Genomic DNA, 19,337 nt, shown 5'->3' on the forward strand with positions numbered 1-19,337 from the left:
CAGCGATTGAGTAAACGCCTGGATGTTGTCCACGAGGGCCAAAGGTCACGGAGGTCACATGTGAGTTCAGAGAGAGTTGTTACTCACCTAATCTTGACAGAGTTTAAGGCGGAGAGTCTTAAAACTGTTTCAAGGTAGATCTCAGTGTAAACACGCCGGTGGCTGCTCGAGGCGGCCTTCTGAGATGCAGAGGTTGCTAGAGGTGTAAACGATTCATTCATTGCATCGATAATAAACTCTGCCAAGTCAGCTGCATCAATCTGTAAGAACAAAAAAAGAAAAAATTGCTCTGATTTTGGCCTGAATTGATATGAAATACTTTAAATAGATCCATCTGTAATTCTAAAAAAAAAATCTTTTGTCTGATTTTTCTCTCCACATCTCATAAGACAAAGGATAGTCTTACATTACTGCACGTTTGTTTTGTTTATTTTACATGCTTATTTTGATGGATGGATGGATATTTCAGTGGATGGAAGATTTGGCAAAAAGTGCTGAATTCAATCATTTTTTCAAAAGTGAAAATCTCTCTTAAATTGATTTGTCAACCAGTGAACTGGGAAACTAATTGAATTCCTAGGCCAAAGATTCACACCCTTAGAGGCTGGCCGTCTACAACGCACCAGGCTGGGGAGAGACAGCGCAGTGAATCACGGCAGCACCTCTTAGTCTTGAAACGCCAGCAGAGTGAATTATAGGCCAGGTTTCAGAGAAGTGTATCAAAGTCACCCCTCACTGTCAGTCGGCGATAAGGAGGCGTAAGTATATTCACTGGCATCGGTCCCAAGGTGGCCTGTGATTATATAGGGAGGTGCTGATGGGGCGTGGGGGAGGGGGAGGGTGACAGCCCCTCTGCTGTTGTCCATTAAAGTGGTCTGAAATGATTCCAGGCCTGAGCGCAAGGATAAGCATCCCAGAAACCAGACCACCCCCCCACCATCACCACCATCACCATCACTCCCCCTCCGCACACACACACACACACACACATATAACCAGAGATAAGCAGAGATGTGACAGGGCTCCTGTAGTAAGTGTTTTATACAGACCAGGCCCAGTGTTTTGTAACTCTCCCAGTGTCTCTCAGCACCACCGCTGCTGCTGTTTAGAAAAGATCAAGACCCCCTTTTGGGATGGAAGTTGCTCTAAATGGGAAATGTCAGAAAAGTGGTAAACACGTGTAGTAATCTGTAACAATAATAGCAGGGAGTATCATCTTGAGGGATTATCCTGTTCTTGGCTCTCAAGCGTTGGCAATTTAGCAGCTCTGCCACGAAAGTGTATAGAATATGTTTGTCAGGGATCTGCGCTGATGGATTTCATACCTTTATTGTTGTGATACTTTCATGAAAATATGCACACATGGGTCATTTAGCGATCGAAACGCTTTCGCTTTTAAAGTGATAAACAGTCGCTTTGCTCTTGGAGCTGCAGCTACATCCTTTATGTGGAGCCACTTCAGTCGGTTTTGTCCTAGACAGCCCAAAGCGGGTTTTACATTTAACAGCTGATTGTAACTCACTAGGTAGCACCCATAAACCGTCCGAAACAGACAAGCCTGCACATGCCGTGATGGTGACATTCACAGGGTGCATTTAACATAGCTGGGGGATCAGGATGTCAGACAGCATCATTAGCAGAAGCACAGGCCGTCTGCGTGAAGCCAGGCTGTGCCAAACACAGCACCTTAAACCTTTATGCCTCGGTGTAAAATAGCAGTTAGGGAAACATAAAGTTCTGTTTATGTGAGTCTCACTTAGCAAATGGTGATTATGTAAAACCAGAGGTAAGATTTAGTAGTTCTTAAAGCAGAGCCTAGTGTTACTGCACCTTGTGGTAAATCTATTTTGTCACCTCTAAAATCCAGAGTAATTTTGGATTTTCACGGAAAGTGGTGTCACGTTTGAATTCTTGTCTATTTTCAAACTATGACACAAGGCTCTCTTTTTGCTAAGGGGTTTAGTGACATTGACTGAAGACATAAATCAGTGTTTGCTGTTGTCATAATGAACTTGTACCACCCATGTCCCAAAACTATACTTAAAGATGCAGTTTAAAGATAATGTGACATGTTAACATCTGAAATCCTGTTCTGAGTTATCTGTATAATCTGTGTAATATGCCACGTAGTTAGGAGGTCAAGCTCAACTCTATAGTCAAAGGTGACCTTCACTTATTTAGTTGACCCCTAGTCGGTGGGCTCAGCATGGACACTGACCAAACACTACAGCTCCTACTAAGCCAAGCTGTCCAAATGCCTTCCCGTCCAAATTCCTGTCCGTGAGGGGAATTTAATATCTATCAGACAAAATTAGCCCTTGGTTCAGTCATTTCATTGGCTCAAAGCTTTTTGTCTGTATCTTTCGACAAAAAAAAAAGGCAGTACCACCTACTAAGATTTCATTTGTTGCAGTCTTACTAAAAATGGATAGGCCGTATTCCTCAGTCTGGTCAAATGTCAGAGAAAATCAGTCTCTGGCGTAAGTGCCTCAAATCTGAGAGGAAAAAAAAAGAAAAGAGCACCACAACCTTTGCATGCACATTATGCACTCATATTTATTTCACCATCTCAATCTCATTCCCAAATGACACAAATGCCTAACCATTTGCATTTCAATACTGGCAGGGAAAGACACTGTTGCTTTCTCTGCCTGCAGTAGTTCTGTTGGTGCTCACTGACTGGAAAAGCCCAGCATTTAAGTGGAGTGGAGGTTTAGAAACCATTTAAATAACCTGACACCCACATAGACCTATTTTACTGCTTCCCAAGTGGTGCTTTTACATGATTGGGCGTGTTTGTGTAATCTTGTTTCTCCTTGGTACTTTCCGTTTATGACCCCCACCAGATCCAGGCATGAGTCAGCCACATTCCCTGGGAGACGAGCCATGAAGTGAGCACTGGGCTTAAGTTTCGGTCCGCCATCTGTCCCTTCATTACTTTTTTTTTTTTTTTCTCAAGGTGACTTACAAGGTGCAAAGCATATCAAAGTCCTTGCAGAGTGCACGAGTTAGTCCCTAGCAGATTAGCCAACTGTAGAGCGAGATTGTTAGCTGCACTGAAAAAGCGGGCAGAGACTAATGTAAAGTTTGATTTACAAAGCAGTCACCATCAGTCCTGACATATAAATTAAAAATTTGAACCCAGACCTAAAAGAAGATGTTAAAAAACATTAAACCATTTACTGAACACTGAGATTTTGCATTTCTACATGAACTGAAAACCATTTCCAAACACAGTCATATTCTATGGTTCATTATCAGCAGGGGTAATCCATCATTGCTTGGGCTTTGTGGACTCCAGACTCCCTGTTTTCTCTCCAATTTCTTGGGACGGACCATTGGAGATTTTGTGGAAAGAGACACTTATATCAGCCTGATGTAGTCCACAGTTAGGGGAAACTGTATTATATCTGAAATCCGGCCCAAAAAAATGTTATATTTCACTTTAATATCAATGCCAAGAAAGGATATTACATTGAAAAGCTAATTCAACTTGGCAGACTTGTGCTAATGGCTGAGAGCTGGCTGTTTCAGCTGAAGAGAAAAAGGTTCCATCTCTGCTTTGACTGTTTTATTATCTATCCAGCCCTGGTTTGATTGAAATGTTGAAATCCGGCCATTCTTTATACAGGCAAGCAATGGCCTATGGCAATTCCCTTTTCGCTGCAAGTGCATGCTTTACCATAAATATTACAAAGATTTCACTCCGCCAGCGATTCCCAGATTGCTGCATCAACTGTTGCGATCTCAGCAATGCATATAGATTTTGCCATTAATTTTAGATCCTATGTTCTCACTACTTTTGATAGAAAGCAAGCATCTTTTTTGTCCTTTTTATTATGATATTTTGCTTTGCCAAGCACTTAGTTTGCTTTTACAGTATATGAACCATACACTCCGTATAAATCTCTCTCTGTGCGCTTTCTCTTAACTGTTCACTGCATAAAACTTGACCTGGAAGTGTTCCAATAATACAATTTCTCAATGGAATATTGAACATATTTACTACATTATGGTCTTGGTTATCCTACCAACCCATTGCTCCCCTGTGTAATGCATCACAAGGTATAGCAGGACCATAAAAACCTAGTTGTGACCTATATGTGATATAAGAGCAGTATTGTGTGGGAGTATGTGTGTTTGCTTTAATGTCAGCGTAGTCTGTGTGTATGCATGCATGTGCGTTATCTTCAGTCGGGCCTGAGGTCGTCCATATGCAAGTCAAACAGTCACAGCTCAAGCCAAAACCCACAGGAATACACATGCGAAGGTCCCTTTGTCTGTGCTGTCAAGCCGGGTATTGCCGGACTTTAGGCCTAACGCGATAATGGGAACAATCTGTACCTTCAGAAGTGAGATACTTGTGTTGTCACCAATTGCTTGCACTCTAAGTGTCTTTGACTCACTGCAAAATATTTTCCTTCACAGACCAGTGAGTGCAGTGTAGCTTGGCTTTCTTCAGTGGGTGAGCAGCTTGATTTGTTCCACAGTCAGAGAATGGGACCATTAAATGGTTACTGAGAAAGGACATCAGGACAGCTGAGTCTTTTGACACCAATCTGTTGTGACTGATGCATTCCTAAAAAAAAAAAAAAAAAAAAAGATCTGCTGGTGAGCCAAAGTAAATTAGAGCAAACAGAGAGAAACAAAGTGGTTAAGCCCCCCCACTAGCTGAGCATCAAATCCCCTTACCAAGCAACACAATCAACAAATCACTTCAACTCCACTCTTTTCCAGTGGAAACTTGGCAAATGCGCAGGCAGTCAGTCAAGTTTTTCGACTGAGAAAGAGGGCAGAAACAGATTTTTTTTTTTTTTTTTTTTTTTTTTGCCATCATTAGCCATCAGCAGTCAATGCAATTCACATGTTTCCTTTTTTTTTTCTACAAATGGCGTTTTGTTTCATGAACAATAGATCCGTCTGGCAAATGGAAAATAGGCAAGACATCGATTGCACTCATTCATAGCTTCAGAGTTTTCTAGAATTTTAATATAAAAGACTGCAGGAGTAGAAAAAACATGAACAACACTGGAGTTTAATGGTTGACTCAGAGCTCATTTAATTTAAATGCCACTTAATTAGCTTGTAACATCTAATTTTAACTTGTTCACATAAAAACTAAGCAAAGAATACTTTATTTGCCTGTTCGAAAGTGTGTGGCTCTCTCCCTCTCTATTTTTATACCTGTCCAAATCATTAAAAATACCAGAGGTTACAGGACTGTCCACTCTCTTTTGAGAGGAATGAAAAACTCCTATGTTAAGGTCATGTACAGTGTGAAATAAATTAAGAGAACATCACAAGGCACTCCAAACACAATACATTCTGGTCCACACAGTTAATCCATATGAACAATCTTATCTAACTTGTCCTTTGTCTTGTCATTTATTTGGGTTTGGAGATAAAGATGAAAGACTTCTTTCAAGACTAGCTTCAGTGAATATCTGTTCATCTCTGCTTCCTCCGTCCCCAGCTAACCACCTACATCTGGCCTGGCCAAAAGCGACTATAAAGTCATTCTTCACTCGGGTCAAATATATTTGACCCTATTTTTGGATGTAAGGAACTCTTTGAAACGTGTGAGATGTTGATTAAAGAAACTGATCAGAGAATGTGGCCTATTAATCAGGGTATATGTCCTTAGTTTTTGATGTCCTGCAGGGCTCATTTTGTGTTTGAAAGGTGTACCGTCTTCATGGGAAATGTGCATTATGCTGTTAAATAATGTCATGCACTGCCCAGATTTTGTATTGTCTTTACTATGCCTGTGGAATTTGCAAAGTCTGTGAATCCTATGCTTACTTCCCCCAGTTTTGAATGGGGACACATCCATTTCCACTTAATGACTGCACATGACAGTGAGGGACAAGATTTGTGACTGGGAAGATTTAAATCAATGGAGACAGTGAGGGCTATGAGATTTGCATGTTATTATCATCAGTGTCCTCAGTCCATATATTTCTTAAAAGGAGAAAGCCATTCAATTTTAAAATATGTCTTTCTGCACCTTTTGGGGAGTGCTGTAATGATAGGCAAAAATTTTGACTCGGTTCCAGAGCCAGAATTGCCAGGCTCAGCTGGGACAGGTGGCATGAACAGCTTACATACCTTGAATACTAATTCTGAATGCCTCCTTTTCAGTGCAATGTCATGTCAATGGCAGTTTGAATCAAAGACATGCACTTGGCACTTGAAAGCAAACCGAGAGTTTATTTTAGTGTCTCCATCTGAAGGAGCCAAATAATTATGGAGCACTATTGTCTTGTAAACGAAACATAAACATGCAATTGTGTCTCACAAAGATCCACAAATATTTTCTGCTTTGTGAGCATTTTCAATTTAAATTAGACATCACTGGGGTACAAATGTCCACATGGGCTGTTTATAGACCGTGACATGGCAACTCTTTGATACCCTCATTACCCTTCTTTCTTGTTTGCACTTTTGCAAATGTCTGTCTCCATCTGAGTGTCATCCCTCTTTGTTTTGGGCAGATTGAGAACTACATCAAAGAGAGTATGAAAACAGAAATGGTTCAGCTGCAGCAGAGTGCCGTCCACAACCACACGGCAGCCATGCTGGAAATGGGCACCAACCTCCTCTCTCAGACAGCTGAGCAGACGCGCAAGCTGACCGACGTTGAGACGCAGGTAACAACACACTCATCATACTCAAATAGACACACACACACTCATGCAGGCTTTCTGCCTCTCTCTCACTTTCTCTTTCTCACACGCAAAAACACACACAGATTCTCATGCACAGCCACACTGAGTGGATGCAGCTCATGCACCATTAACACCGCTATCCCACTTCCACAATGGTTTCAGGGAACTGGCCAAAGACAATATGGATGCTGTAAAATAGCCTCTTTAAACGATGTGGCTTTGGTTTCCTCTTTTGTTTATGGAAGAGTTTGAGAAGGAGGTGCGGGAGGTGAAGTTAGTGGAGGGCAACTTTCGCTTATGCACTACAAAGAGAACTGTTTGCAAAGACAAAATGATTCCCTACCATAACACAGCTGAATGTCCTCTAAGTATTACCATGTGTTGAGGGAATACTCACAGAGTGAAAACATTATCTTCTGAGGCTGATGGTTTCTATGTATCCCAGGATGTTTTGCTGTAACACCTTTACGCACACATGATGCCTTTAAGAAAGCCTAATTCCACTCTGTGACAGGTGTTGATGCAGATGTGTGTGACGTTATTCGACATTATCACAGCCAGCGCAGTGTGTTTGAAGGCAGATTGGCCTTATTGTGTAACAATGGCGTACTTAACCATATGATCCTTGTATTCTGTAACTGTATATCTGTGTATTTGTTCCTTGGAACAGGTTCTAAATCAGACATCCCGGCTTGAGATCCAACTGCTGGAAAACTCTCTCTCCACAAACAAGTTGGAGAAACAGCTAATGATCCAGACCAATGAGATCAGCAAGCTCCATGACAAGAACGGGTAAACAGTGCAAGCAAACAAAACCACACAAGGCAGCTACCATCTATACTGCAAAAAAAAAAAAATGGATTAAGATTGACTATAGGAAATAATAATAACACAGCCACCGGGACTTTTTTGGTCTGTGCACAAGATCGTATCCCTCCAGCTACTACTTGGAGGGAATGGGTAAATAAAAACATAAGCAGGCTACTAGCACTGATTTCCACACAGTCTGTCCATCTTCCAGAAAACTATTCCACTGTATACACAACTTCATAATAAGAGGTTCATATCCTCTGTCATGCAAATAGGTCTGGAGCACATGAGGCCATGATTTCCAAGCTGGGCTGTTACACTTTAAGCATAGTTGCAAAACAAGGAATTACAATGTGGCTTTTGGATGTATTCTCATGCCTCCTAATCTTGTTCTTTAGAGTGATTGGTCCGGTGGGATTGTCTCAGATGATGTTGTGTTTAAAAGGGCTTGGGCCACATTGCTCACTGCAGGCCATTGCATCCATAGAGACTCCTTGCAATCACTATGAAAAAAATGAACAGTATTTGAGTAAGTAGTCTCTGGTGAATCTGACTTTCGAGTTATTCTTGAGGCTTATAGAGAAAGATTGCTATGGGCAATTGCCTTAAAGCTTGAGCAATTATGAAATTATTCATATCCCATTTGTACATGTTGTTTTGTTTTTTCTTTTTCCTTTACCAGAGCTCTGACAGAAGGGAAGATTTTATTAGTTAATGAATTTGATGTCAGCCTGTATCACCTTTCAGATATTAGACTGTACAAACCGTAAAACATGGATACTGTGAGAGCTTTTTATTCAAACCATGGATGAATCTGATGAATCTGTAAAGTATATGTTGAAGCGTGTGTTTATTTTGTGTGCAAAACGCATAGCAACCAGCACTTCTGACATAATTATTTGCATTTCTATCCTGTAGACTTCAGTTCCTGTGTTTGTGTTCCCATATTACTCACTAGGATAGAAACAGTTTTACAAATGAAGGAAGCACATCTCCACAGTTTGTAATTATTTGCACTATCCTTCACAAAATAACTGCAGGAGGCTAATGTCAAGGGTGGAGGATTTTATTAATTATTCTTTTATCCACTGTTCATTATGGATATAATGTAGGAGGAAGTTTACATAATCAAACATTCATCGCTAACATCATTTTAAAATTGTAAAACAATATCTCGTCCATTCAAATCCCATGAAAACAGTCTGCAACCTCACTCCTGAGGTTTCAGAGGCCCTGAAGGATAATAATAATTACTCACCATTCTCCATAACAAGCGTTTCCTGACCTTTGTCCTCTCCCTCAGCCTCCTGGAGCAGAAGATGTTGGAGATGGAGGTGCGACACCGTGAGGAGCTGGAGACACTGAAGCAGGAGAAGGGGAGCCTCCAGGCCCTGGTGGGGCGGCAGAGCGGGGTGATCAGGGAGCTCGAAGCCCAGCTGAGCCGGGCCACAGGGAACAGCACGGCCCTGCAAAGACAGCAGCAGGAGATGATGGATACTGTCCACAACCTGCTCAACCTCTGCTCCAAAGATGGAGGTTGGTTAACCACAATCAAAGCCATGATATCTAAAAATGTTGAGAGGTTTTAAACTTTTTCAGGCTCCACAAAATCTCCATAGTTTTATGTGCAACAAAACAAAAAGGGCTATTCTTTGGGATGCAAAGTCAAATCAAATCAAATTTTATTGGTAACGTACAATATCATACACAGTACAACATACAGTGACATACTTGTTGTATCCATCTCCGATATAGTGCAAAATGACATTAAAGTAAGAAAAGTGTCAACTGTGACATAAATTTAATCAAATTATGTGCAAGTGGAATTATGTTTAATTCATCTGTGCAAACTGTATGCAATGAAAATGTCCACGAATGACATTATTGCAGCAGCTGAGTGTGAAGAGCTACTGTCAATATTAACAGTATTATTGCCATCAATAAGAATGAGATGATTAAATGTCCCAACGTGACATAATTGCAACTAAGGTCTTAAACAGTAGCCATTACTCAAGAGCACAGTCCGGCCATGTGCACAGTGCTCCAGAGATGAAAAGAGGAAGAATCAGTTACAAGTTGAATGTATAACTAAGTGTTAAGCCAATTCTACAGGGCAGCACATCACCAAAAAAATAATCTCTGGAAGACTCATTTCATCTCATCTGATTTTATAGTTACAATCGCATCTATTTTACCGTCCTTGAGAAACTGCTTTCCTCCATGCTGAGAGAAACAGGGATGCTCACGGCCTCTGTTTCATTGTTTAACCTCTGTTTCATTGAGGACAGCATAAAGAAAGAAATGTGTTTCCTATTGTAACCCGGCGCAGTGCTCCTCATTGAGAAATTTGGTCCGTCTTATAACCCAGAAGGGCTCTCTTTCAACAGTAATTGCTTATCAACCAATAAAAGTCTGTGCTTACTACATCACCAAAATGTAAAACAGCCACGATTTCCGAGTAATAGACTCTTTATTGCTCTGTGTCTCCCCAGTCTGATCATATGAGACTAGGGATTTCCCTTTTGGCCCTACGTTTGACCCAGGCAGCAATGCGACCCTCCAATTCGGTCAAATGCAGTGAACTCATTACCCCCGCCTCGGCAGCTTAAACCCCATAACACCCCAAACCCACTTGATCCCAACGTTGCCCTCAAATCCCGTTGGTCACAGGAGATTTCACAGTAATGTCTGCATTGGGGATTGGTTGCTTGGATAGCGCTGGAGGAACTTTAGCTACCCCATTTTCATGCGCAGCATTTCCTGCAGGGACGCCGCCAGACCCCACATTGCTTCCTGAGGTTCCTCACCGTCAGACAGGAAACAACAAGGGGCATGAACGCATATGACACACATGAGTGGATAAGTGCTGCACATGATTAACACATGCTTTGAATTAATCGTGCCTTTCCCTTTGTAATTTCAATGTGCCGTGCAAAAAAGGCCGCAGGCAGTCTGTTTTAGAAGTCCATCCCTGTCATTAGTATTTGCGAGCGTACAGTGCAATTCATTTCCAGAGGTCTTTGGAGACTGTTGAGTTTCAAGTGTGTCCCCATGCGAAACTTTTGGCCAGCTGTTTTATTGGATTTGTAGTCTGTCGTGGTTGATTTTCCTCGCTGCAAATAAAGCCTTTAGGGCCGTTACCCACTTTTCATTTTGTCGCCTTGTCAGCCGTGTTATCTCCCTGCCATTTCCGGTGTCAGTGGGGTCAGTGGAGCAGGGCATCACAGCCGGTCCGCCTGCCTGTGATTGGTGGCGGCCTTAACGAGAGGTGCTCGCAATGAAACGTGGCCGCTGCTGCTCCGTGGTTGGTCTCTTCCCCCTCCACGGTGGCACTGAGGGTCGAGCCGGGCGTGCAGGTCAGAGGTCTCCCCTTTCCTCACCCCAGCCCGAATAAGTCAAACTGTAATAGGTCTTCGGGGATGCCCTGTCCAAAGGAGGTGAAGAAGTAGGTAGATCTCACCAATCATCTGAAGCATTGCCCCAATTCTCAACAACATGCAAAACAGAGAAGCTCCGGAGCTAAGTTTACTATTTGTTATTCAGGGGAGGGGTTTCTCTTTTTTTTTTGTTTTGTTTGTTTCTGTGAGAAATGGATTTGTGTTTTCATTTGAGGGAAGGGTTAGTGTTTCGTGCCATCGAGTGGCGTCTGCTTGTGTTAGGCTTTGTTTTGAAAACTGAGCCCCAGCATTTCCTTTAACCCTCCTGTTATCCTCAAATCCACTAAGTTTTTTTTTTTTTTTTTTTTTTTTTTTTTTTTTTGGTCTTTGGGGTTAATTTCACCCCAGCAATTTAAACCCCCAGAAAATGATTATACTGTTACTAAAATTGTAACCCCACACACAGACACACACACTCACAAACACACACACACACAAACTCCTTATACATCACATTTCTTGTGGGAATTATATTGCCCCCTCCCCAGTGTCATGTGAACCATCTTTCATTCTCACACTCCTACAGGCTACAGGTTATGTTAGGTTAGGACCCTGAAGCAGAGGGAAGTTTCTGGATTATAAATTATAAACTGCATTATATTTCCCTCATTATCATCCAAAACAGCCAAAACAAGTGTGTGTAAAATGTTGATATTTCTGATGTGTTATACAGCTAAAGGAGCCTTGGGTCAAACAGACTGAAAACATATCACCATGTTAATTTTATGTTTACCGACTTGTCCCCATGAAATTAGGAAAAGTTAAATATGAAGTGAAGCAAAAAAGAAAAAAAAAAAAAAAAAAAAAAAAAGATGTCATTTAAATATTGAATAAGGTCGAACTGGAACAAGGATTACATGGAATAATTAATGAAGAGTAAACAGGATATATGCTATGCATGGAAGGATTATTCATAATATCATTACATTGATACTGTCTGGATATTATTAACTACAACTATCTTATTCCAGATGAAAGATCTGTGACTTGACTTTTAAATGGCTTTTGACACAGTTGAGCATGGTTTTCTGTTCAGTAATAGAATTTGTTGGGCTTGGCAACAATTTTTTGAACGCAGTCTGTCTGGTGGTTTCTAGATGATGAATTAATACAACAAGGAGAACCAAGTTTTTCTCAAGTTGAGCTGTTCCACAAGGAATGACATTAACGGATTGTGACTGAACAAGTGTAATCGGGCGTATTTGGTCATAACAGTTTAAAAGTTGCGAAATTCACCCACAGAACCAATGAGTTGTTTAACAAAGACAAGATCATGACTAAAAAGAATATGTGTAAAAATTAATTTCCCTTTACATGTTACATACTTGTTATTCCAAACTGTGCGAGTAAGTGTGGAGAGAAATCACTTAATTTTCACTTAAGATCACTTAAGATTTCACAGAATCACTTAAGATTCCAAATTTGAAGCAATTGTCTGTGAAAAGACTTGGATTGGAATTTCCCAACATCAAAAAATGGCACTGAAGTTGAAATTCTGTGAATCTTTTCATGTGTTTATTTTGGCGGCATCAGTGTAAATTAGCCGTATGTGAACATAAACCAGGCATCCCCATTCATCCGGGACGTATTACTTTAGAGATCGGTCATGGTCTGTTGGGGAATGGCAATTTTTGCATCATAATTTTCATTTTCACTGAACAAAAATATTGAGTTGGTGCTTTAAAATGTTTAATCACCTGTGTTGCTGTATTGGGGAGACAGATACTTAGAAAAGGGAGTTTAAACACTAAATCTCTAAAAAAAAAAAAAACATTCAGTATTGTACAGTATAAAGGCCCGCAAATGCCTTCTCGTCTAATTAAGGTCTGAAATGTCATTTCCACCACTGCAGAGCAAACTGAGAGGCCCACAGAGTCATTTTTGCGGTGGCCAGATGCAGCTATGGAGCTCTTGTTTAGGCTGTCGTCATTACCTAAACCTTATTTGAGCGCAATGAGCCACAGCACTTATTAGCAGCAATTGACCTCAGCTTTGGAGCACAAAATTTCTGGCTGCTAAATATGATTTTCTTTTACAGTGTTCTATTATCCCACTAAATGAATGGCATCCATCATTTTTACAGCTGGCATAGTCGAGGGTCTGAAGGGAATGGGATTATTTCAGAGTTCCTTTCAAAACCTCAAAAAGGAATTTAGTGCAGCGTGTCCTGCCCCCAACAATACTGCATTGTAAAAGCCTTTGCTAAAAGTCACTTTATGATCCAAAAACAATCAGCTTTTTAAGCCTGTCATGCTCAATTTTTTATGCTTCACTGACTGGCAGAAGGATTTGACACCTAATGTTGCAAAGACACTGCGCAGTGTGTTTCTGCATGTTGTTATTGCCAGCCATCTCAATGGCCTTTTGCCAAAATCTAGTCTATATCTCTCACCTCGCGCTTCACAGAGGGAACAAGACTATTATGTATGCAACGGTTCAGAGTACTGTAAAATGTGTTTTAGTGAGGGAAAACAAAATTTGCATACTTGCAGACCCTTTGTTGGTTGTGGGAGCAAACATTTGCTTTCAAATGTCAAAGGTAGATTTGATTTTGAGCTTTTTTTTTATAGCTGTCCTGAGATGGCATCACTACAGAAACAAGGAAAACAGAATCATCATTCTGTTTAACCACACGTCACTCCTCTATACATATGCAACATGAAACTTGCAAGAATCATCTTTGAAATCGTCTGCTCTTCACTGAGCCGTGTCTATTTTAAGATTTGAAGGGTTATTTTATTGTGTGAATATAACATGAATCTTGTGCTATGACTTGTCACACATCAGCTGCAAACTTTCACACAGCTCCCACCGTCCTCTTCACATATTTAGCAACGTCAACATGTTGCTGCCATATATCCGCCATGGGATGAATTTGTATTGTTTCAAGGCGCTTTACATTTGTCATATGAATAGACCACAGCAAGTCATTGGTCCCTGTAGGCAGTCACTTCAATCCTTAGTGGTATTTTCTGACTGAATATGTTCACATGGGAGTAGTGAGCTCTTTGACAGCCCGTTTGACTCCATTTCTCAGTCTGCTTAGGTCTAGAATCTGGGCTCATTTGGCAAGGGTACTGATTTATGCAAACACCCCAGCCCTATTGGTCTTTTCACATGAACCCCCTACTGAATACGAGTCCCAACTGAACCACCAAATATTTGTCTGTAAATAAATATTAGGACATAAATAATATTTGTAGAGCTAGGCAGCAAGCTGTTCAAGGGAGCCACTCCTATATTGGAGCATCCAAATCTCCAGGCAGATAGTCTTCAATGGGAGATTTCCACGGTGATTGTGAAATAATTGCTCATACAGTAAAAGATCGATTACGAGACAGTTCCCCATTGACCCTGATCTCCCTGGCCTTTACAATATGCCCCGCTCTCTGCCTGCTTGAGGTAAATTACCGCTTGAAAGAACTGTCCTTTGTTGTGTTAGAGTCCGCGGCGCGAGGGCCCACTCTGTCAACCTGTCACAGCGGGAGATTCTTGTCACTGACACTCAATACTTTGTCAAAATGGCCGAAGACAGCACACCCAAACGAGCGCTGTTTCCACTGAAAAGTGCTAGAATCAGCGGGGAGGATATCAAAGCGAGAGCTAAGCGCCGCTGACACATTTCTCTTTTTCATTGACATCTTCTTCGCCTCAACCATCCCTACAATAAAAACAACGGTGTGAAAACTGAGATGAACTCCTCGTATGAGAGCAGAGAGGGAAAGAGTGAGAGGAGAGGGGGGAAAAAAAGGAAAATCGGAAGGAATTTCCACCGATATAACAAGGGCTTGGTGGGTAAATATAAACCACTTGTTATAACAGGAACTTGAAATTTATAGCTTGTAGTATTTTGTCCTTAGCCCCTTGCTTGGTTTCAAAATAGTGCCGCCATAATTATCTACAGATGGAAATGAGCACAGCTGCCTCTTTGAAAAGCTCTGTCAGAGTCTGAGGCCTTCTCCCAGAGTGAAAGATCATCCAGTTGATGAACTGCTGTTCTCTTACTAATAAGTTAGTCACCCTCAGATTTTATCTAGCAGTTACGGGATATCCACAGTGAGACCTCGCCGATCAGCTTCTGCCTCAGTTTCCTAGCACATTTTCTCCTCTGAGACATGAAGATCTGAGTTTCAACAAATGGACTTGTAAGAGATTTGATATTGGAAAAAAAACATCTACCAAAAAAAAAAAAGGTACAGTTCATGATTTCATACGATACTGTGAAATATGATTCCCCTCTGTCGAACTGACACGAGAGGGTGTGGCAAGTCTAACAGTTTCTAACGTCATAAAGTTTGTCTATTCTTGTAATCACAAACAACAAAACTCTTAGTTTGACTTGATAGAGATACACTCATCTCGTGGTCCATTTTCTCTTTGTGCTCCTCACAAAAGGACAAAATGTACTTATGGAGATTCATAGGTGATAAAATTAAAGCGACACCTGTTGTGCATTATATTTTTGTGCCTCATTAGCGCTTGCCACTCAGTCGATTGTCATAGTTTTAACAACATATCACGGTTTACACATCATGTACATCTACCAGACGGTATGTCAACTCTGGTCTTAAAGGAGCAAACTGCTCGTTTTCACGTTTCCTCACCAGTCTTGATCATATCTGTCCTTCATAAATAATAGTTTCATAAGTGTGTGGAGAATATGCTTTGGTAGCTTAGAAGTCAAGGCTAACCCTCACTTCAAAAAAACTCAAAAATTGCACTGTGAAACTTGAAAGCCGCTGCACCAAGGTAATTCCTCCATGGCATGTGAATACGTTTTGAGCACATATTTTTTGCTGAAACACTGTAACTCAAACTAAAATGTGTGCTCTTGAAAGGAGTTCATTTAATTTCATAGACTTTTACCCTTTATGTCTATTTTTCTCACCAGTTTAAGCCAATAAAGTTCAGTTTTGATTCACTCCAGCATTAGGCACACATAATGCACAATCAAGCATGTCCTTTCTCCCCACCCTCATGCCTTCCTGGCCTCGCCCAAAGATGATGGATAGAAAGGAGCTGAGGCTCTGACCTGTCCAATCAAGCCTACGTCAATGTGTTTGTTCAAACTTGTTACTGAGCCCAGTGAAGTGACTAACTCCGTAGGTCTTACGTGGTCATGAGTAACAAGTGGATCCAAAAACCTCTTCCAGCCTTCAATACTGTGTGAATGAATTTTAAGTGGTTATAATGAAGCATAACTATTATTATGGTAAAAATACATGCTGGCCAAGCATTCATTAAATTAAATTACATATGTGTAGGAAGTTTCACAAAGCAGTTTTTCCATACTTTTTGAAAACGAAGTGGCAGTGAACTGGGGTATAAGTTAGCCTTGATGTCCAACAGACCTCTGCAACCCAGATCTCAAATGACAGATACAATCATGATGGTTTCTTGATTGTTGACTAGAAGTAAAAATAGGCCAGTTCTGGACCCGTAACCTCTCTTATAAATAGCAGCTTTCACAGTATGTACTCTAAAGAATAAATAAACCTCATGTCCATCATTTGTTGTGTGCCCACAGTGGTGCCAAACAGTACAAAGACGGCGGATGAAGAAAAGAAGTTTCGCGATTGTGCCGACCTCTACCAGGCTGGCCTCCGCAAGAACGGCGTCTACACCATCCACATCAGCCCCCAGGAGACCAAAAAGGTGGGAAGCCGCAACGTTTTGCAGCCAGCAGCTCACCACAATGTGAAAATATCTGCCTTTTCATCACTTCTAGGCAGCTCTTTGATGGCCGGTTTATAGGGTTTAGCTTGTTTTCTTTGAGATGGAGCGAGACCTCAACTCTGTCCAGCGAAGCCGAAGACACCGAGCCACCAGTGGACGTCAGCCAGGGAAGGTTGTGAACGATGAGTACTGGCTGCTTCAGGAATAATGAAAGCTGAAAATACACTTGGCAGCTTGGCAGCCAGCTGAGTGCAGGAGTTTATAGGCGGGAGAGGAGGGGGGTGAAACAGGTGTTCACTACCTCAACAGGGAGCCGAGCGGGATGGTGACGTGGGTGCATCCATATGTGTGTATGTGTGTGTGTATGTTCTTAACCTCTACACAAGTTCTGACTGAGGGGAGTGACAATTTTATATGGGAGGAGGATGGCTGCGGGGTTTGCGGGTGTCTCTGTGTGTGTGTCTGTTCACTAGGGGTATATGAGTTCACGCTTTTCACAGTTTGATTTGCACTTTGGTTTTTAGGCCTCGCTCAGTTTGGTTCGGTTTTCAACACATAGCAGCAATTCAACACTAAAAATGTTGAATGGGGACTTTTCCACAAGCCCTTATATGCGGCTTATGGAAAAGTCGTTTTTTAGGCTTCACTTTATCATGAATTCATTGGGAAGCTGTTTGCTACCCTCTCTTTTTATTTTGCATTCTGCTAAAAAAAAAAAAAAATCATGACATACAAGAACTATTGCCGTAAAAAAGAAAAAAAAAATCACTGTTCACTACACTGTTGATCAACTGAGGATGCAGAATTTTGGTGCATTACTGTGATATCCCCAGTTTTTTTCCACACAAATAGTGTCCACCGAGTCCTCAAACTTAGGAAACAGTGAAACAGTCTAATTTCTGGTTGAGACAGAGAAAGTGGTTCTGTCAGGGTACTTCCTTAATTACACTCAGGCTGTGTTGCTGTGTGTTCAGCTGCGTGGGCCGGCTGAGGTGAGAGACCCTCTCGGCTCCACCCCGGGGTCTCCTCCTCAAAACAAAGAGCAGCACCGCAGACAGAGCCGCGGTCCTCCGTTATCAGCTTACACACACCGAGGTCCAAGGTTAAGGGCCACGTTACACCCAGGTGTCCGCTGGTATTCGACCGGCCGGGGGACCCCTCCTCCCCCTCTTTGATGTGCAGAGACGAGGCGCTCTGATGAGGAACATCTCCGGGGAGTTGGTGAGGGATAAGGAGACACTGATTAAGTTTGAGGAGGAAGCAGATACTTCACATTCCCGACGATGATTCATCACGAGGGCTGGGAAGAAGGAGTGTTCTGGAGCTGAGCTGTGTCTGACTTGCCGACCCATTGTTTGTCAATACAACTGAGAATCATCCTGAATGTTGAACTGATCGTTTCACCCTAGGGTAAATTACGCCTTCTAAATTATATGTCCCACTTTCTCTCTCTTTCTCTCTCTGTCTTTCTCATGTTGTAGGTCTACTGCAACATGGAAACAGCCGGCGGTGGGTGGACAGTCATCCAACGCAGAGAAGACGGCAGCGTCGACTTCCAGAGAACGTGGAAGGAGTACAAGATGGTGAGCCGTGAGAAATACACAACCGCCAGTGCACATATGCACACCCAGACTCCCACCCAACATGCAGACACGGATCTGTATCCATTAAACACAAGATGATAACGATGGCCCTTCAAACACCAGACAATGAGACGAGACACACACACAAAAAAAAAACGAGAGCAAAACACTCATCCATATCCATTAAATGCAAATTACGAAACCATGCGATGAGAAAAACATCCTGTTACAAAAATACACTTCCACAGTTGGATTGTGACAAATAGGGTGCGCTTTCTGGCCTAGATTTAACAGGCTGCGAACAGAGAGGCAGGATTTGCTGCTCCAAGACCATTTGGAACACTTTGACCAGATGTCATTCCTCCCCGGCTATAGCTTCCCCATCGTTTCGCATTAGCAACGCTAGCCAGCTTGTCTGGGACTTGCACCCTTCCTCAGCCAAGGCCACAGTTTCGTAGTGTTGTTTTTCCTCTTTTCCAACAGGAAGTCATTACCTAAATCTGAAAACAACATATTTGTTTAGTCTCTAGTGCTGCGCCAGGTGTTGGAGAGAACATCATCTGTTTGTCATCAAGCAGAAATCTGTGCGTATTTGCACTGGGGGTCTTAACGTATTCTACCAAAGCCCTGTTTATAGAGCGAATTGGATTTATTAGTGCTTGCTTTTTGCATTGCTGCCGCTGGATGAATGAACTGTGTGTGATTTTCACTAAATGTGTTGTTTTCAGATGAACTGTGTACAATCCAAACCCTCTAATCTGGTTTCTATTGCAAATTGCAGCATTTTTCCTTTCGTCTGCTTTATGGAAAAGGATTTCAAACACTTTGTGACAAATAAAACCAGGGAATTCCCAAGCGGGATCAAAAGGAAGCAAATAACTACTGGTGATGTTGACTTTTCATTATTGCTTTTTGCTGTTTAAAACATGTCATCAAATGATTTAACTGCTTTATATGAATTCAGTAATAGGCGATGTTAGAAACATATTATGCATTATCATTAGGAGGCTTGAACCTGACAAGTTATTGCAACCAATACAGCAACTGTTTCTTAAAACATATTAAAGAAAATAGCCCTTCGTCATCAATGGAAAAAAAGGTGAAAAAAGCAGTGGTTTTTTTTCACCAAACTGAACACTGGAGAAGGGGAGATATGCCTGGCA

General features: G+C 41.6%; 1 protein-coding gene across 1 annotated transcript in view; it reads left to right on the forward strand.

Moving 5' to 3' along the window:
• angpt1 (angiopoietin 1) overlaps positions 1–19,337 on the forward strand; it is a 57,644-nt gene that overhangs the window by 18,574 nt on the left and 19,733 nt on the right. Inside the window, exons 2-6 of the mRNA XM_030062857.1 lie at positions 6,495–6,650; positions 7,339–7,460; positions 8,782–9,014; positions 16,443–16,570; positions 18,073–18,174. Of these exons, the coding sequence (XP_029918717.1) occupies positions 6,495–6,650; positions 7,339–7,460; positions 8,782–9,014; positions 16,443–16,570; positions 18,073–18,174 (741 nt within the window). The remainder of the gene's footprint in view (positions 1–6,494; positions 6,651–7,338; positions 7,461–8,781; positions 9,015–16,442; positions 16,571–18,072; positions 18,175–19,337) is intronic.

Source organism: Myripristis murdjan, chromosome 11, assembly GCF_902150065.1.
Source record: "Myripristis murdjan chromosome 11, fMyrMur1.1, whole genome shotgun sequence".
Taxonomy (NCBI): domain Eukaryota; kingdom Metazoa; phylum Chordata; class Actinopteri; order Holocentriformes; family Holocentridae; genus Myripristis; species Myripristis murdjan.